The sequence below is a fragment of the Citrus sinensis genome, chromosome 7 (genome assembly GCF_022201045.2).
Source record: "Citrus sinensis cultivar Valencia sweet orange chromosome 7, DVS_A1.0, whole genome shotgun sequence".
NCBI classification, from domain to species: Eukaryota; Viridiplantae; Streptophyta; class Magnoliopsida; order Sapindales; family Rutaceae; genus Citrus; species Citrus sinensis.
In genome coordinates, this window is record NC_068562.1 from 13,738,476 (window position 1) to 13,759,424 (window position 20,949).

General features: G+C 34.0%; 2 protein-coding genes across 6 annotated transcripts; both read right to left on the reverse strand.

Moving 5' to 3' along the window:
* Window positions 1-113: 113 nt before the first annotated feature.
* Window positions 114-11,794, reverse strand: LOC102616712 (mediator of RNA polymerase II transcription subunit 15a). Of its 5 annotated transcripts, none has more exons than XM_006465174.3 (12): window positions 11,668-11,794; window positions 10,143-10,261; window positions 9,542-9,653; window positions 8,849-8,969; window positions 6,584-7,996; window positions 5,652-5,722; window positions 3,999-4,073; window positions 2,315-3,718; window positions 1,844-2,188; window positions 1,212-1,412; window positions 1,036-1,124; window positions 114-742 (listed from the first exon to the last, which is right to left on the reverse strand). In XM_006465174.3, the coding sequence occupies exons 2-12, from the start codon at window positions 10,253-10,255 to the stop codon at window positions 535-537; spliced, it is 4,152 nt and encodes a 1,383-aa protein (XP_006465237.2). In that variant the 5' UTR covers window positions 10,256-10,261; window positions 11,668-11,794; the 3' UTR covers window positions 114-534. The 5 variants fall into 5 exon arrangements, with proteins under 5 accessions (XP_006465237.2, XP_052300575.1, XP_052300574.1 ...); XM_052444615.1 differs by having other exon boundaries at window positions 6,584-7,939; window positions 10,143-10,266; XM_052444614.1 differs by having other exon boundaries at window positions 2,357-3,718; window positions 10,143-10,266.
* Window positions 11,795-14,616: 2,822 nt separating this feature from the next.
* Window positions 14,617-18,147, reverse strand: LOC102617225 (mediator of RNA polymerase II transcription subunit 15a). Its single transcript, XM_006465176.4, has 5 exons — window positions 17,959-18,147; window positions 16,735-16,814; window positions 15,482-15,593; window positions 15,153-15,274; window positions 14,617-14,858 (listed from the first exon to the last, which is right to left on the reverse strand). The coding sequence occupies exons 1-4, from the start codon at window positions 18,031-18,033 to the stop codon at window positions 15,203-15,205; spliced, it is 339 nt and encodes a 112-aa protein (XP_006465239.1). The 5' UTR covers window positions 18,034-18,147; the 3' UTR covers window positions 14,617-14,858; window positions 15,153-15,202.
* Window positions 18,148-20,949: the final 2,802 nt, after the last annotated feature.

Here is a 20,949-nt window from a genome sequence, read left to right on the forward strand (position 1 = left end):
ATTGATCTTTGATCAAATTGTAACCAAAGCAACCCATTGAACTTATTTAGTTAACGATCCCCATAATTATCTTTCAAAGCTCATTTGAACTCGTATTAAAAGAAAAATCAACATTTACTAAATAAAACCTTCATTCCTTGCAATGAAATTTCTAGAACATTAAGAGAGAAAAAGTTTCTCACTTTCTCTCATCTTTCAACTGAAAACAACCAAATCAAAACAGGATACCTTCTCACATTACAGTATTGCACCATAATTACAGACATCTTTTACATTATAAATACACATGGTCAATGCTATATGGATGCTATTGCTGTGCTTTTACCCCAAGAGAACTTTCATACACATAACCCCATGAGAGCTACAAGGTAAGACAAAACTTCCCCAAAACACAGTGCTTGTGTTGACGGTGCCCATCTGGCAAAGTGCTTGAGTGGTTAAGTCATCACCATGGCTGAAGCATTTGTAGTAAATTCTTCAGCATGGCTAACTGGGATAACCGTTCGACAGATTTGCACGAGTCTGAAGGCATGATCATGCGGCGCTCAGGCAGTTTTCCCAGGTTCCGTATTTTGAGCTGAAACTGCCTCCACCACTTTGCTGGGCATACTCAGAAATAACGGTTCGTGCACAAACATCCCAAGTCCTGGCTATCTCCCCGAGTGACATGGGTTGTGAAAGGCTTCGTAGAGAGATGCTAAACCTGGACTTTGCCTTCACCGAAAGATCTTCGTATTCCTTACTGTCAAAAACAAAGTGTGTTTCGTGGTTTCACAAGTTTGTCAGACTTGGTCTAGAAAATTGATTATGTCATTTAAGTTAGACACAAGGAAAGTAAGTTTAGATGATTTTGGCTCATTCAACAAATTTTCAATCAAAAGATACGATTAGGCGGGATGAGTGGAAAAAAGGAACTATGGAAAGTATTGGAGAGCAGTTTCAGTGAGTTAATGAAAATAACACGACGTGCTGCTACAAGTAATACCAACTTCTGGAAAATAAAATAGAAAAAGTAGAAATGTAGCATTCCCTTACCTAATTTCCACAGGGAACTTGTCTAATAGTATTGGAGAGCAATTTGGGTAATTTGTAGGAACAAGCAAACGCAAAGGCTGAATAGGTGACTGCAATTCATGGAAACACGAATAAATACAGAGGAAAGCACTAGAAAGTAAGGATTTTATTCCTTTTTGGAAGGCAAAAAACCTCACCATTTGTGCTGAAGCATACTGTGATTTCAAATTTGGACTGAGAGCAACAGCACTAAAAGAGCATTTAACAACAGTCCCTTCACCCCCTTCACCAGCAGAACCAGCTGCAGTTGGATCAGCATCTTCATCACTGATATCAACCACCGTGTCTATAAGCCGTTGATTTATTTCCCTTATTTCTTCCAAAAGGGCGTGATTAGCCTGTAACAGGTGCCAAATATTTTTGTTATACCTAAGAGTGATGAACATAAAGATGGCCCTAATAGTTCTATAGAATACAGAAGCAAAATAAGTAGCGCCTCTTTGCATTTGATATGATCCAGCTTATGCATTACATAAATCAAAGGTTACAAAAACTGGAATTTCAAAGAATTAATAAATGTCCTTGAAATAGGACTTATGAAGAAAAGGTAAGTTATTTGCCAAGTGCAAAATTGTAAAGAGAATATTTTGTCTTTGTAAAACTAGATAGTCAATCATTTAGTAACTCAAGAAAAGAACATTTCATAGATGCAGTCCCAGTAACTACAGCAAAAGGTGTCAACCAAAGTTTTATATCATAAATCCAACTGCAATTAGTCCATTAACATGAACCTGCTGTTGTTATACAAGTTAGAAACTAAGTACAATACCTCTATTCTTGGCCTCTTGATACTAGATGTTGCAGTTGACTCCAGGTCAGAGGTCTCTGAACCAGTCAATTGCTTAAAACTATCATTCATGCTACCGGCTGATGATACAACACTCAAGGGCATTGCACTTGTATAACGCCTCATTTTCCGCGGTCCACTCGATCCATCTTGTGTGATGAAATTTCTAGCCTGCAGACGACACTTGGTCATGGCAACCAAATCCTCACCAACTGCAGCTCTAGACCCATTACCTGGCGCTGATCCTGCTATCCTATCAATCATACTCACAACTGACCCAATGTCACTGACAGATGCACTCAATGCTTTAGGTGACATTGATTTCACCTGAAAAATAAACAAACAATATATTCAAAACAGATATAAATTTTAAGAAAACAATACAATTATCCCTTTTATATGGGGAAACATCACTAAATACCACAAAAACTCAGTGTACCAAGATATATTTACCGCTTTAATTAAGCGCTCAAGAGGCTGCTCTGTAACACTTGCCTTGATAGAAATAGCTGTCAAAGCATTACCATGAGCACCATCTGGACCAGTAAACTCAGCAAGCAAAGGTGAGGCTGATATCCCAGGAGTGCCAATTGCAAGGGATGGAGCTGCTGCTTGAGCACTAGTGGTTTGTTGATGTCCAATATTTCCAGCATTTGAAAGTGAAGAAATACCAGATATGGGTTTCTCAGAATCCCCTGGCATAGGCGATGGAGCCATGGGCGTTGAAGGAGATGGAACAACAAAAGGAGAGTTCACGGACTGCAATGGGGTTCCACTTTTTGTGATTGATTGAAGCAGATTCTGCTGGTCAACCTGAGGAGAAGAATGTTGTGGTATTTGAGGGGATGCAGTCTGAAGGAGCTGGGGTGAAGAAATAGGAAACTGAGCCCCTGGTTTCAATGGTTGATGGGAATAAGCTGAGCGCTGGCCTGATGTCAGATGTTGCTGAAAAACCCCAGGCTTAACAGCCATCCCCTGCCTAATTTTCAAGTCATTTACATCATTCATCTGATTCAGCTGTGGCATTTGGTGTGTCGGCAGCTGTGCTGGCAGTTGCTGTTTTGCTTGCTGATGTTGTTGCTGCTGATGCTGTTGCTGTTGATGTTGTTGCTGCTGCTGTTGTTGCATAAGCTGCTGTTTCTGAAACTGCATATGGCGCTGTTGCATTTGTTTCAGCTGTTGTGACTGTAAAATTTGCTGCTCCTGATGTTGCTTCAAATGCTGGTGTTGCATCATATTTGAATTCGACTGGAGAGCATTAATATTTGACTGCAGCATGTTCACTCCACTTTGTGATGGTAAATTGTTAATGCTTGCTTGTTGGGGAGCACTCACAGAATTTTGTTGCAGAGATCCAGCATTAACTTGATGCATTGAGCTTAATGAAGTTCCTTGTCCTGAATCCATATTGGGACCTGGCTGCACTGAATTTAACATATTCTGTTGTGAAGTTGAAACCCCTGAGACAGAAGGTACTGAATTATGCTGTACATTTGTCACATTGTTTGGTTGCATAGTAACCATTGAACCTGCTAAGTTCATTGATTGAATCTGTGAGTTCATTTGATTGTCATGAGGCTGCCCTTGACTAATTTGAGACTGTTGCTGCTGCATGGAATGCATATGTGTTGGGGGTAGCTGTCCTTGCTGTTGCATTGAAGAAACAGGCTTCCTTGGCCTGTTTGTACTGATGAAATTAACTATTTGCTTCTCATAAGAACCCAGCTTCTCCTTAAAACCAGGTAAAATATTGCTTTTCGAAACCTGTAAAAATGTTATAATGCGCTCCAACATGGTCTTAAATATTTTCAGCTTTTCAAGCTGATCTGATTTCGGTTGTTGTGGAAGAGAATCATGCTGACAAGCAGAAACAAAAATATACATAATAAGAAACAGCCTATTACAGTAAAAAATAACAAGATAACAACGATGCAGACAAAATGTTGGCGGTATAATTTTTGTTCTCTATAGGAGGCAAGAGAAGTGGAAGGCTTAGGGAATATCTGAAAAGGCTTCCTGACAGAACACGCCCTAAGAATTGATAAGCAGATGAACTTGAAGGAATATTCCATTACAGCCAGAGATCAGATGGAAACGCTAGTTAATCAATATGGTTGAGGATAAAGGGATCGCTTACCTGCTGCAATTTAGCAGCAATTTTCTGATACATTTCATTTAATTCGGGTAAATACATCTCCTTCATGGTTTTAATCTGCAAAGTAAAATTTGCAAAACAAAATTGTTAAATTATTCGCTTCTTCACGTCCCACAGGGTAGAACAGATAGTTGCTGCATATAGAATATTTAACAGCACAGATGGTTAGTATATCAGTCATAATTTTTTCTTAACAGAAATGTTAGTGAAAGGAATACAAGGAGAAAGAAAACCAAGTACATTAAATATGCCATCCATTAAAGAGGAACAAAGCTAAACCTAATTCACTCTAAAGCATAATCAGCAAAACATGACATAACGGATTGTTTCTCCATCAGTCATAATTTTTTCTTAACAGAAAAGGTCAGATTAAAGTGAAAAAAAAATTCATAAACGCGGATATGTATGAGTGAAAGGATGAATTATCGTTTTAGACATGAAAACATATTTCAGCTTCAAACTTCTCATCAAAAATGAAAAAATAAGTACGAACCAAACCATCAGTTCAGTGATTCACAAGTTACAGTAACATTAGTGAAATGAATACAAGGAGAAAGAAAACCAAGTACATTAAATACGCTATCCATTAAAGAGGAACAAAGGTAAACTTAATTCAAAAATTAATTCACTATAAAGCATAATAAGCAAAACATTGACATAACAGATTGTTTTCTCCATCAATTTCAAAAGCAGAAAAATCTCAGATCACAATTTCACAGAAAGTCTTAAGAGTTCATAGGTGAACCATGCCAATAGTCAGGGTTGCTGTGTACTTAAACACTCAAAATTACACCTTATTTGCATCCTACATAAACCATGCCTATGCATTGGAAGTATGGCCATGAACGAGGGTAAAAGCAAGACTGTTCATGGGATTTGCATTTTGAATAATGGATGGTTCCTTGAGAGGGGATCATGAAAAGCAGATCGACAAATCATAAGATTTTACACAACTGTGGAATTTAAGCATACATATATTGGGGGGGGGGGGGGGGGGGGAAAAATAAAAAAGGAAACGAGCCTAAATTTTGATAAAATGATGGAAAAATGTTCTTTTTGATAAATAAACTCTCACTGATAGATTTGTAGTTGTGTCTCAAAAAATCATAGATCCCTACCCTGATTAGAGAATGCAAAACAAAAATACAGGTATACGGAAGATAAATCAAGAAAGCAGAAACCTCTCTTGCCACGGTTTAGCTTTCTTTGCCCCAAATTTTTTATCATCGTCGCTTTATATCATCTAATATCTAGTATGACTACCTCAGTCCTAATCAAGAAACTTAATTTCACAGGGTGACCTGAATCACTCATTCTCATTTTCTTGGTGTAATGAACGCTTAAGGGAATTTTTGCTGTAAGATCAAACAAAGAAATAATAGATTAAGTCACAAAAAATTTCATTTATGCTTTGACAAGTCTTCTAAGATTAATGGATCTCTTTATCCTAAAAAGGTGTTGAGTTACTATCACAAGGATATCAATACAGTTTCTAAGTGATTTCAAGTTGAACATTCTTAATAGACCCTAGGTTTTCCCAATCCAAATTTCACCACTATCAGACCCAGATCATCACCTTGAATATTTTCTTACGAGAATTATAAGTAGACTTTATTAAAGGACATGAAAAATTACCTTTTGATACACCTCCTCTTGCCAATCAACCCCATTTGCTTGTCCTGTCTGGTGTGTGGAGTCAAGAGATGCTATCATTATAATAAAGGCACATGTAAGTTAATGGAAAGGCACATGTTTGATTCGTAATAAATAACACAGAAAATTATACTATACACATGCCATGCAGTGGAGCAGTCACGGATGTTTCAATAGAATTTAAGGTAACCTGAAATTCCAGTGGCAAAAGGAAAAGATTGGGATCATGTTGTGCAGGTTTTGATGGTGGGATGAACAGCATCACATAGAAGCAAATCACAAGCAAATATGTAATTCATACGGTGGAACAAAGCAAAGCAAGATGAGTTCATCATAACTATCTGAAGCAATTTAGGCGGACAAGAAAACAAGAATCAATTTCTGCCACAAGCAAAACAATTAAGAGATGGCACTCATAAACTCTTCAAGCAAAAAAGTTATGGAAAACAAACTTCACTCCTGTCCACAATCAACCATGCATTTAAAATTCTTAGTTGCTCTGCAAGAAAGAGGAGCCTTCAGTAGCATCAATAGAAGTGATGTTGAGAAGCAATAAGTTTCAGTGTATGTGCCCAAAGGAGTAGTGGTGGGACAGAGAGACAAATTGGGAACTGGCATCTTTACCATGAGCTTACAGATTTGATCAAGATAAAACATGGTCATTAACTTAGTAAGTGAAAAAATATACGAAATACAAATTGAAGCATTACTCGTGAATCCATTATTGCAATGAACAATGAGATAAAATCTCATGGACCATAATGCACTTTTATAAGCCAAAAGATTTAGATACTATTATAAAAAATTGATGTATGAGAGGTAAAAAGGGAATAAATATTACTAATAAAATGGAATAAAACAGCAAAGGCACAGCCATAACAAGACTAATTAACCGCATATATGAAACAACATACTTGACGATGTCTCTGGAAGGGCTCTTTGTGGTTGATATAACTGCTTTTGCTGATCCATTACATTCTGCGGTTGAAGCAAGGAAGCAGATGCTTGACCTGATGCCTGAAGTCTTTGCTGCATATCTCGTTGTAATGGATTAGGCTGTTGCTGTAAACCCAACTGCTGTTGCAGCTGAGTAGGCTGTGATTGAATTTGTGACATCATCTGCTGCTGTTGTGGTTGTGATTGCTGTTGCTGGCCTTGATTCGGTAACAAATTAGGAGCACTCTGCTGCATTTGTTGCTGCACTGGAACCTTGGGTTGCTGTAACATATGTGCAGGGTGTTGATTAGTCTGCATGCTTGAGTTCCCAGACTGAGTTCCAAGCAGCTGTTGCTGCGGCTGCTGCTGTAATCCTGAAACATTACTTTGTGGGCCCAACTGTTGATGATGCATACTTGAGAGGTTTTGCTGAGCCATTAACTGCTGCTGCTGTTGCTGCTGCTGTTGCTGTTGCTGTTGCTGCTGCTGTTGTTGCTGCTGCAAGTTTGGAAGATTACTCTGCTGGCCAAGCAACCTCTGCTGCTGCTGCATGTCTCCAACATTGTTTTGTTGGCCAATCAACTGACTCTGCTGCATGTTTACAGTGTTTGGTTGTTGTCCCATTAGCTGCTGCTGTTGCTGTTGCTGTGGTGGCATTACTGACTGCTGTGGCATTGGTGTTTGCTGTTGATGAATACCCACAGTTTGTTGCTGTTGTTGCTGCGGCCTAAGGACTGATTGTGGATGCTGCTGCATCATGGGTTGTGTTGATTGCTGAACTGAAGACTGCTGGTTCTGTTGAAGACCAGGGAGAGGGGCTGATTGCATCATGTTAGGCATAACAGATGATGTTTGCATACCAGATTGCTGAGAAGATTGCAACTGATTAGGCTGCAATAGGTTTGGCTGCTGTTGTGGCTGCTGCTGGATCTGAGGTTGCATTAGTGTGTGTGAGAGACCTCCCTGTTGCAGCTTCTTGTTCAGAGGCTGTTGTGGATACTGCTGGTGATATAAAAACTGCTGTGAATTCTGGGAGTGCTGTTGTTGCTGTTGGGGGAGGACCTGTTGCCTTCCTTGAATTTGCCTCTGGGAATTGGCAAAAAGATTGGAGGGCACCCCCTGCCCCATTGAATTCCCTCCTGAGTTTTGTGAAATCCCAGACATATTTTGCATGTTGACAGTTTGGCCTACAACACTAGGGATAGGAGACTGGGATAAACCAGAGACAGAAGGAAGAGCAGATGATAATCCAGAAGAACCTTGAACTCCTGCTGACAACATGTTATTCTGAATGTTCTGCGATAATAGCTGTTGCCGTACTTGGGACTGATTAGCTGACAATGGAATAGGAAGTGATTGCCCTTGATTGTGAACTTGGTTTTGCATAGACCCTATGTAAAGTAAAAAAACCAACAAAAACACCAACTTAGAGGAACTACCATCCCAAAAACATAGCCATTAAAGCCCTTGAACGACTAACATTTTAACTAAAAGAATCATTTAAACACCAATTGCGGAGTTAATTCAGAGCAATCAATTCATAATTCACCAAGCATCAAAATGTATCTGGAAATAAGAATGAAAAACAATAACAAATTATATTTGGACACATGTATCAATTGCCTTTCCTTTGCAACCCTCCACGATATACGTATTGATGATAAACAGTAATTAATATGAATGATAGGACAGGACAACCAAATCCACTCATTTCTGCAATATGGTTCTTAGATTAAAAAAGTGGCATATCTAACACTAGATGACATGAATAAATACCTAACCATGTCCAATTAAAATTTATAGTTAATAAATGATTCACCTTGATTTTCCTAAAACATAGTAGCAATATAAGCATATATTAGATAATTGCCACGAAGCTCGCCAATAATGCTATTATCAAAATTAACACAAAGACTATGGTTTTCTACAAGAAAATAAACACAGTTACAGTTGACAACACACACATAACAGGCCACATTGTTTTTAAGTTCAAATCTTATATGGCTACAAATACTACAACTGGCTCCACTTGGCAGCTTAAACTTATGGCTTGGAATGTCCAACAAAACTAATTCACACATATATAACCGTGTTTTTTATCGAAATATATAATCAAAATGAACATTCATGCATTACTAACATTGTGTCTGAATAATGATAACCAGCTCTACTTTCCAAACAGCAGTTTGTTGTCAGATTGAAAGCGAAGCTGCGAAACTGCATTTAATATTCCATGTCACTACCTGGATCAGGGGGTCTGTTGCTACTGCCAGGATTGTTGGATTGCAATGAATTAGGCATTGCATTCTGAGACTTTGACTCCATTGAAAGCATCTTCAGAGATATCTTCCGCAGATAATCCGACTGAAAAATTCGATACCAGTACAAATAATTTAGCACTCCATGTTACCAGAATCACAAAAGAAAAGAAAATGGAAAACAGAAGAAACAGAAGCTAATGGTCATGCCATGACTAAAGAAAATGATAAGACATGACACAAACAGCAAATAGAAAATGCCCAGGGGCTCATTATGCTCAGAAAGTCTTCCTTACAACCACTACCATCATATGCGGCAAGGTCAAAGAGGAAAAAAGGATTTTATTTTCACTTTCATATTTTAGAAGATTTGTAACCATAGTAGCCCTTTTTCCCCTTCCAACTTTCTTATTCTCTCTCCTCTTCCCTTTTTTCAAAGTGCATTTTAAATGACAGCATCTGTAACAGATATTAAGAAACTAAAGACCATCTACAGCCAATATCATTTTTATTTCTTTTTTCATTTTTCAGTCCTTTTGTTCACACTTCCTTTACAAGTCTATTTAGCACCAAATATGCATGTGTCTGTACCTCCACGTGCAAGACATAGTGCACATAAACTTTACATAAACAAATATATGAAATATTGAAAATTCAAGGAAGTCAAATTGGAATTACCTGACTTGAGGCAGCGGTATAGATCTTTTCCTCAAACCTTCCAGCAATTTTCTTGAGTTCATTTAATCCGTCTTGGCCAGAAAAAGGAAGATGTCTCTTTAATGTATCCATTCTAAACAAAATCAATAAATTAATGAGTCACTATGTTGGCACTCCAAAGCCCATTCTCAGTCACAAAACAATATTCATCTGGTCATGTGCCTTAATCAAAATGAGGAAGTTGGCCAAACAATACAGAGTGATAAATAGGACAATCCTAACCAATTAAATTTTGTGTTCAAGTTTTGCATTCAGTGCCGATATATAGGCGATAAGCCACTATCTGTGAGCAGGTCCATGATTCAACTCTTAAGCTATTTGTGAACAACAAATAACTAGTTTTGAGGATAGTGTTTCTCACATATGACAGATAACAGTACTGATAACTGTCTTTGATATTCCTTTTGTCGTTTTCATAGTAACCTGAGCTATATATCATTTAAATCGCCACAAATGCTTAAAAGGGTTATACCTTACAAAGGACACTAAAAAATTCATAGTACCTATAAGCGACGGATGCGGCTGATCATAAAAGGAGAAAGAAAGAAGCTTGCACACTTACATCTTGTTCACAATTCTTTGACGCGAATCGGGCTGCAACTGTGTTCTCCAGTCACCTGTGTCCAGGTTGGACTCTCCAACTGGAGGAGTAGGCCTCCAATTATTGGTATCCATCAGATTCTAAACTAAGAGGGTGAGGAAAGAAGTCAATGACAATCGATTCAAAATATATGTCATTTTAACATCGAAATTTATTATTAGGATTTGAACAAACTTGAACGTTCTCCATGTAACGACGTATTTCTTTATAAAAAACCATTATTTCCAAACACAACTTATGAATACAAAAAGTCAATCTACATATAAAAATGTTATATGACTCTTTGATCTTAAGAGGAATTCACAACCTGATAGCTTTTAGCACCAATAATTTCAGTGTTCGTCATTTTCTATTTGCGAACATAGAGCAACCTTATAGTTGATCTCAAATAAATACTTCTTGTTTCTACCACTAATTTTCCTTGTTTGGTTTAATTGGGGAAAAAAATATATCATGACACTCTTAAAAAAGTGCATAACAAACACGTGATATTCCATTAAATAATACACCATTATGGGCGCAACACATAATCTAATGAAATTCAATGCCTTCTAGCCAAAAGCGCCACAACCATAATACGACAAAAAATAATTTTGTTCAGCTAGCATGTATGATGGAAGCAATCATCAAACTACAGTCTCACTATACACGTGTTGCTCTAGACAAATATTAACAGTCAGCTGGCTTTTGCAGTAGCATTAGTTTCCTTATATAGACAACTCTTTGACTTTTCGGCCATCCATACTTCAACGGAGTATCACTTAAAATTCCCCAGCTTCACTGAGTTTCCCATTGGAAATCCAAGGCGACCAAATCCCTTTAGATCAAAATTACAACATGGACAGCATCTAAACCTCAGAAAACTTGAAATTTACTTAAGAATCCATATGAACAACCTGTACTTTTATTTCCACAGTAAAGCTTTTCTGGGTTGCTTTTGTTTTGGGTAAACAAAATATTCTAGAATCATATTTTAAAGGAAAAAAAAAACAGAAGATGGGTTCCGTAGTTTCACAGGAAAATTTCGTTTTTCCGTGAAAAATCGAATCTTTAACAAGTTTGCACACACCCACAAACACGAAACATCCAAAGAGACAAATGAATAACTAAAAGAAAAAAAGGAATTCAAAGGAAAACGTTCTGGCACAAAAATTTGGTCTAATTCACAAACAGATAAAGAATTCTGATTCAAAATAACTCACCAAATCTCTATTAGGATCCATGCACGATTGACTGATTTAAAACCATTTCAAATTTTTATTTTTTTCTTTTAAAAAAAGAACTAATTTCAGCTGCAATTGACTCAAAGTATGATTATATTATATTATTCAACCCATTTCAGTAAAAGAATCCGAAAAAAAAAAACCAAAATCAAGAATCTTACAACAATCGGTGGATGTTGTCCTTAACTCTTAATCACTTGTCAAAATAAGTCAAAATAATTTATATATAAACAAATTTAATGAAATGGAAGGAGAAGAAGAACCTTGAGGGATTGATTGATTGCAGCCGATAAGTTTTGTTGGTTGGTTTGTTTGCTTTCTCCGAAAAAGAGAAAGAAAGGGTCAGGTGTCAAATTGGACCGAAATGAAGAATAAGGAAGCTTAAATGGATAATTCCTCTACTTATAAATGCATGTCCATACGTGTGTACTGGGTCTGGATAATAACATATATATCCCTTTTTTTCATGTTTTCTCAAATAATGGAATAATGTTTGTTTTATATCAAACAGGGCAAATTAAAATGATAGAAATAAGATTAGCTTATAGTAATGTTGAATTTTAACCATCACAATGTAAGTTAACACTGAAAGAACTTTCAGTTAATTCAGTTTCATCAAGATTTTCGGTGGATTTAATAATTTTCTTTATTTTTTGTTATGTAATAATTAAAAATTTTCATACTTTAAAAAATGTTATTGTATTAGTCGAAGAGTTAAATCTATTAATAAAAGACAAATAGTAAAAATTAAAAAAGATATTTCTAATATAATTATAATATATTATAGACAGCGGATTGTATCCTCATATTCGTTAGTGTAATAAAACAAATACGACCATTAATGAATTGTAATGATGTGTGCTTAAATCTATCGTAACGTTGAATCTCTTATTACTATAATTGTTGTTGAAATAAAATTATTATTTGTGTTTTCATAAAATATAAAAACTAAAATGTATTGTACAATCAACACACTTTCTCTTCGTGTAGGAAATAATATTAAAGTTCAGGGATCTAAATGTGATTAAGGACTTTTAGAGTTTTAGTTGTTTTAATTTCAAGTTTTTCTTCTAATTTTCAATTCTTTTAATATACGATTGCCACGTATTGTCGTGACTCATACCACAATATTCCGTTTGAAATTTTGTGATTTCGAATCCATTTTATTGAAAATAAAAAATAAAAGTTTTTTAATATTAATGAAAGTTAGATTAATATATATCAGAATTTTTTAAGAGAAAGTTTCTAACGGTTTTTGAAAACTTATTCAAGATAACTTTTAGAATTTTCTAAGAAATTATTAATGAATTGAGAAATTAATAAAATTTGTATGTAGTGGGTGTTGGAAGGATAGAGTGGTATAGCAACAAAATTGAATTCATGCAGGTTAAAATTTTTACTAGTATAAAATGTAAGGAATAAAACATATAAAAATAACAAAAAAAATTAACTATAAGAATTATATATCAATATTTGATACATTTTACAATTGCCAGTGTTCTGGGTTTCTAAAATTTTATTTTTTGTTCTCCTCTACTGCCATTCAGCTCCAAAAAAAAAATAGTGATGCCTATATGTCAGTATCAAAAGTTTTAGATAGAAATCAAGACTTTTGGCCTTTAAAGGAAGGCACAAAGTGCCAAAATCGTGAAAAGTTAAAATATGATTTTAAATATTTATTGTATTTTACTCAATTGGGCATTTGGGCTTAATTTAAATTTTACAATTGGACTAAAAATATAAATATATGAGATATTTTTAACAAAAATTTACACTTAAGTTAATGAAATAATTAATTCAACAAGTCAAATGTATAATTTCATATTAAATAGGGCATAACATGTCTGTTAAAAATTTCTTAGTGGGATGGATATGATAAAGTCTTAATGGTGCAAAAAGTTTAGAATTTCAATCTTTTTGCATAAGAGTATGGTAGAGGATTGGTAGGCGTTTATTTTAATAATTTCTTAAACAATAAAGAAGATAAATAAACTTGATCTCTTTTTAGATACTTATTCTAATTAAAAATATCTTTATATGGAAATCCCATAATTGTACAAGGGCCATGAGATTATTATTAGTCCTGTGAAATTACGGAAATTCATCTTTCTAAGGCAAAGTACTTTTTGTTGTTGGTTAGTTTGATAATTGGCAATCATTACTCCTTATGATTTTAAATCATTGACTATTTTTATAATCCATCTCTTTTTTTCCTCAAACTTATCGTTTATGAGGACTATTATTTAGATTAGGACTTCTGAAAAAAGAAATTAGAAATTTCAAGTAATATATAACAAAATTTAACTGATTATTAAAAAAATTTATAACAAAATATATTAAGGCCCGTTTGAAATTAAAATTGAAATACTACTAGAAGTGATACTTCATTGATTGTGTTATGTTAAATGGACGAAAGTACAAAACAAGTCAAATCAGACAACAAGTATGAATTGATACTGTATCTAACAACAACCCAACCGGCTAATCTATTTTATTTTTTTTTAATAAGCAACCGGCTAATCTTAAGATACTTAAGTTGCCCTATTTTATTAATTTTTTTTTTCCTGAGTAAGCCCATTTTTAAATTTAAACAAGAAACTATAATAATTACTAATTAAGTCAACAAGTTTGCCATTCAATAACTCCTTCATATATCCATTGTAAAGGTGTTATACCCTCCCAAAGTGAGTTTTATTGGTTAAATTTATGTGTTGGTCCATTGCGCATATGAAAAATAACATATTCTAAAATTTATTTATCAGTTATGTATGTTATATTCAGAGTCGTGGTCAAGTTTATACCAATAAATATTTAAAATTTAAGTTCGAAATAAAATCAAAGTTATACAACAATATACAAGTTTATTATATAGACCTTCTTCAATGCGTATTCTTGAATTCACAAGACATTAACATCAAAGAAATACCATATCATGTTACGTGCGTTATTTTATTCAATACTTTCTAAAAGTTTGGATAAGGATGAGAAATGTCATTCACTAAAGACTAACTACCAAAAGCATACACAGCTAGTTCAGATATGCTCGAAGACATATTCTAAATTAAGATAAGCATTAAAAGCTTCAACCATCTAAGAATTTGTACCAAAAGTGATAAAGAGTATACCTAAAATGCACCCAAATTCTTTTCTTATGAATTTAAACATCGTAATTAAGGTAACTGAATCATGCTTAAGCACTTCCAAACACACCATTAACATATAATTTTCAGAATCCATTCATTAAATGACAATTTACCGCACTCTCAAACACACATTAATAAGAAATATAAGATTATACTTTTCCAATCCATATAATCTTCAATATACATTTTCAAATTTCTCATGATCAAACTTAGTTACAATATCTATCAATTGTTCCTAAGCTTTGTAACTCATGTAAGCTTTTCCAGCTAAAAGCTGTTCTGACTTTGATCATTGAGGCAGAAATTTCATGCTGCAAACAAAGAAAAGTACGTAAGAATGTATTAATAAATAGTTCATACAAGTGAAGGTATTCCAAATGATTTTAATTTTACAAAATACGCCAACATAGACATTCCCCTAGTGCAAGGATTTAAGAAGTTGCAATGTCTAGCATCCCATGTCTTGCATTTATGTTAAGAGCGTAAATAAAGGTAAAAATTCTACAAGTCAAAAAGCATAATGTTGTTAATATGAGTTAATTTGCGGGTGAAGCTTCAACAACTGCATTGGATAAAAGCAAATATTCAAATTCCATGGTTATTACCTGGACCAGGAATCTGCTGCCACTGCTGGCAGTGGGTGCATGGCAGAGAACTAAGGCATTTCATTTTGAGACCGTGAATCCAACTGATGCATCTTCAGGGATATTCTCTGCCGATAATCTGACTGAAATTTGAGATAAGTTTAGAACTTTAGATCTCCTAATACTCCATGTCATGTTGCCAAAACCACAGAAGAAGAAAACAATGTGGGGGGGGTGTGGATGAATCTAAGTAAGAATTTCGGAAAGGAACAATAAAAGTGCATAATTTTGAATTTTGGTGTATATGTATATATTTTATGAAATTTATAGAATGCAACAACATAACGTACCTCACTCATAGCAATAGCATAATTCTTCGCCTCAAACCTCGCAGCAATTTTCATGAGTTCGCGTAATCTCTCCTCACCGGAAAAAGGAACATGCCGCTTCAATGTTACCAATCTATGTAAAAGAATAATTAGTTAGTAACTGGCCATGCAAGAGTTGATCAGCTAGATATTCATGAGAAAATCCTCCATCCGTATGGCGCACTGATTCATTTTATCTCATAACCTTCTAAAGTAAACTATTAGAAATTCTGTAACGGTTTAAATCCTTGGACCAAATCTACTGCATCTTTGCCAAGCGAAGGCAGGCCTGCAGGCAGGGGCCACTAAAACCAAAATGTCTTATGCAGTGTGCCAACTAATGTGCATTTCTCTGGGCAATAGGCTTTATAAGTAGCCAATTAAAGCACAGTCAGCATCAAACAAAAGGGGTTTCAACAGGTTACCCAAAATGTCTATCACTGCAGCACTTGTAATGACAAAAGTCGCTCATAATAGTAGGCCTTTAAACATTTTCTAATGATATCATCAGGAGCTGAATTGTCAAACGAAAAGTAATTTGGATATCTTTTGCTTATTATGTTGTCTGCTGAAAGGACCAAATATGGGGAAAATTTGGCCTGTGTAGACATGTGTTCAACCTTGAAAGAATGCATTTACCAATCGCCTTTGCAGCAACCACATAATTCCAGAATAAAGACTCAATCACACATCAAGATGGTCATATGATGTATCCATCAGGTTTACCACATGCATTCAAACATACCTTAAAAGTTTATTTTATTTTTCACCAATGCCTCTACTACTTCCATCACAATCTGAGCGAGCACTGAATGCAAAATACAACTAAGTGGGTAACTTGAATTACAACTGATAAGCTGTTTTTCTTAGCCACCTCAATTCTTTTGACATTACTAAGCTCATTCTGGCCCATAGGGTACAAACTACTTTCAACAAGGATGCATATCATTTGGAGAAACGACACAGCATGCTATATCACCTTATATGGCGTAACCATATCAGATTGAATTTCACACTTGAGTTTTATGTTTGGCCACCAAAACTCCACACTTGATTTTCTTTCTAAGCCACATGTATCCAAAATAAAAATATAGCAAATTAGATTATCTGCCACTCAAATCACCACCACATAATACTATCAAGAGACAAAACATCAAAAGATAACACGAGAAAGTTAATAGTGGTTCCTTAAGTAGACAGATTATGGCTGGGAGGTAGAAGAAATAAACACCTACATTCTGTTGACAACTCTTTGTCGTGCTCCACGCCCCAACTGAGTTCTCCAATCACTTTCGTCCAGTCCAGCATCTTCGTTCTGACGAGTAGTCATCAAATTATACGACGAGAAAAAAGAATTGCAAATACTAGAACAAAATGAAATGTAATTTTAAAACAAACCAACAAAGAGCAATAGAACAATTACTTAAGCTAATAAAAAGGAATACCAGATTGATCATATCAGAAGCACAATAGAATGTATGTCGTGAGCACTTCAAAACTTAAGAGAGTGTGTAAGAAAGAAAGAGAAAAACAAGGAGCTGGGGGGTAATAAAAAAACAAAATGCACCAATTTTGGGCTAATTCATAATGGTTAATGCTAAAATTTCAATTTCTTTCTCTTGACTGTGCTGAGTAATCAAGCTTACAGTGTAACATATTAAATGCTTAACTTACTCTAGAAAGAATCTATAGCAATCAGAACCCATTATCTGGGTGTCGACGACTTCAGAAATTTTCTTGATCATATACATCTATGCATCCACCACCTTCTGATTTGTATTTTTTGATTGAGAAAATCAATACTCTCCAAATATTCACCAGGTTTACCAAAGTGCAAAAACAATATCGAAAATCTTATTTCATGATAATCTCCAGATTAATGGCCCATGTAATCCAAAGAACTCTGAAGTCTCTTAGCAAACTAGTAAATCATTTGTGGAGTATCATGTCATAATTTCATTCAACATATAGCAAGAATACCATAAACCAAGCAATTATCATAACAAAGTTTACAGTTTATTACCTGTGTTTCCTAATAAATATTTATAGTTTAGCTCAACAACTTTATCAACAAAAATTCAAAGCATTAAATATGCCTTTTTGGTCAAAATTGCAACACTCACAGCATTTAAACGCCAAAAAGTAACTAATTTACTGAAGGACCCTATATAAATAAAATAAAGTACAAAATACTCAGTCATATGAGCAAAGAAACACTCCAAAAACAAAATCACAACATGGGTTCTGTTTCTTTCATGGAAAAGTTCTTATTTTTCGATCAAGTTTTTGTGATCAATACCCACGTGCAAAAAAAAAAAAAAAATCAAAATTTGAGTCGACAGACCTCATCAAACTCTAATGTTCATAGTATCACATCATCATTTAACAATATCTAAACACAATTTAACCAAAAAAAAAAAAAAACCCTACACCAAAAAGAAAGAGAAAAAAAAAGGCACCTGTGAAACCTTTGGAGAGGAAGGTTTCTTGAGAGTGTCCCTGAGAGAGAGGGGCTTCCTTCTTGAAATTCCCATCTCTGTGTGGCTTCCCCTTCTCCAATGATTACAGGCTTTAAGCTTTTGCTCTTATTCTCTATTACGGTTTTGGTATTACCACAAATTCCATTTTATTTTATTTGTTTTGTTGTTTCATTGGACTTCTCATTGCATCACACTCCTTTATCTAATTGGTGCATAGTAAAATACTAATTCTTTTTTAGATATTTATAGAAATAGCCTTAAATTATGGATAATTCATAGGTATTTATAAAAAGGGCCTAAATTCAATTTTTCTAATGATTAAATCCATATGCTCATATTGATTATTGTAGCTAGTTTATATTTTTAATTTCTAATATTGTAATACTTTTATTCTTGCTGACAACAAAAATTATGAACAGATGAAATTGGTGATTATTAATCAACTAATTGGTCAATTAATGGTGTTAATAGATTATGATAAAATAATAAATTTTGTAAATATATGCAATAGTAGTAAAATGATGTGTTACAATACTTTTAAAAATGGGATAGATATTAACTGTTATTTTTTTTCCTGAGTTATTATCATTTGGCTGCCTTAAAAATTATAAAATATCAAATGACAGTATTAATTTTTGTCAATTTGTTACTATATTCTTATAAAATCTTTTTATTTTTCAACCTTATCATTTAGTACTATTAGTTGACCATTAGTTAACAATTAAACTACCAACATGCCCCTACTTTAAAAATTAATTAAGTTTTTAATTAAATAAAAAAATCAAACCTAGCTGAAGAAGGCGTGTCTTCGCTTCCAAAATTTCTTATTCTTGTAATTAAATATCTCCCTTAGCTAAACTGCTAATCTTGCTCTCATCAAGATGTCAAATTGAAGTCAGCCATTAAAGCTTGAAGATAGCAAATTGAAACTGCCATTAAAGCTTGAAAATTAATATGCTTTCTTATTTCTATCAATCTTAATTTCTATTTCATCAAATCCTTCAAATTAATAATAATAAAACCATTATTCCATAACTAAATCAAACTCATCAATTAAAAAATAAATCTCAGAGAAATATTATGTAAAATCCACTTCTAAATTTATCACGTATCCCTAGGGATAAGTTATAGAAAAGAAAAAAATTATATACCCACGACTGTTATAGGAGTTCCTCTAAGGTTTCGTTTGGTACAATTTTTTTAAATAGAATTTATTTAAGTAGAGTTTTTAGTAGTAAAGCTTTTACATAAAAAATTTTAGTTGTTTGGTTGTCAATAAAAGCTTTTATTAAAAATCTATGAAATTACTTTAACAGACAATGTTTTTTAAGTTATGTTATGAAAAGAATAAAATAAGATTGTCAAATAACTAGAGGATATTTTGTATATTTTAACATTTAGAAAAGACTTTTCAACCTCTACTCACAAAAGCTTAAAATTTGAGCTTTTACTAGTAGAGGTAAAATAATTTATTTAAGCTCTAAAAGCTCAACTAAAAAAAAATCAAACAACAATAAAAATTATAATAAGAGCTTATGGAATTAAATAAGCACTTATAACCATTAAATAAGTCATACTAAATAGGCACTAATTCTTCTTTTAGATGACATCCTTTAATGCCAATTGTCACAGTCCAGTTTTACCCACGCTATGCCGTGCGGCCTTAGACGTCAAATTCACACTCTCTTGGCCAGGGCAGGCCATGTGGAGGCTTGGGCCATGACACAATGGATGGCTTGTAAGTTGTATTCATTCAACAATGTCAATAATTTTTCAAAGAAGATGGACCACTGTCTTTGAAAAAAAAAATGAAGAAAAAGAAGAAGATGATGATGATGCAAAATTGGGATTCACGAATTTTTTATATTTTATTATATTGGCTTGTAATTTTTAAATTTTATCTTAGTTTTTAATCTAAAGAAACTTTTACCCTTTTAAATTTTTAATGTCTACATGACATTAGCGTTGGACTAACAATGTTAAAAAAATATAATAAAATAAAAGATTTTCGAAATATATAGTAGTAAAATAATACATACCAATATTTTTGTAGTCATTTGATATTCACCATTCTTATAGTTAAAGGATAACAACCTTTTTTTTTCAATAAAGGCAAGTGGGTGGCAAAGTCTAAATTCATTTTTTAGTCTCCTACTTTCCTCAAGAATAAAATCTAAGTAGTTAGTCACACCCTTGAGGGCAACTACGTACTTACGCACACACAAAAAATAAAAAATCTATTGAGAGAAACTTATATCAAATTTATTGAAACAAGTAACCACAATTTAAATAAAATTATTTGAAAATTATTCAATCACACCCTTGGGGGCAACTACTTACACACAAAAAAATTTGAAAAATCTATTGAGACAATCTTAGATCAAACCTACTGAAGCATAACTCAAATTTATAACGTCAAAAATTTATAAAGAGAATTTACCACACTTGTATTGATGGGGGGAGTTCTACCTCCATCTAATTTTAAAAATTAATAAAAAAAATAATGGGACTTAAATCCTTACCCTCGAGAATTTTGAAGACATGGGTTACCCATGTTAGCATAGCTACTCAAATAAACTTTACCGCCTAGATAAATAAATAAATAAATAAAACTCTAAGAATTTGAATTAACTCGAGAAAATTTCAACCTTGGTTTTAGTTTCATTCAAAAATCAGCTTATTCCTTATCAACATCAATTCTTCACTTATTCAAATTACTCGTTCAAATGCTTTTGATTTAATTACTCCTGAAACCTTGTCACCGCAACTGTCTTCGTGAGCACATCTACTGGATTAATTATCTTCAACGCTAATCTTCCACAGAACAACCGATCCTTAGACTATACTTATCCTTGTTGGTGTCTTATCCTCTCATGTTGTTTTGGATCTCACTTTGGCCGTCACAAAACACTCCAACACTTCTCTATCTACTAAGCCACAAAGCCTCTTTCACGGCCTGTGTGATGGCTA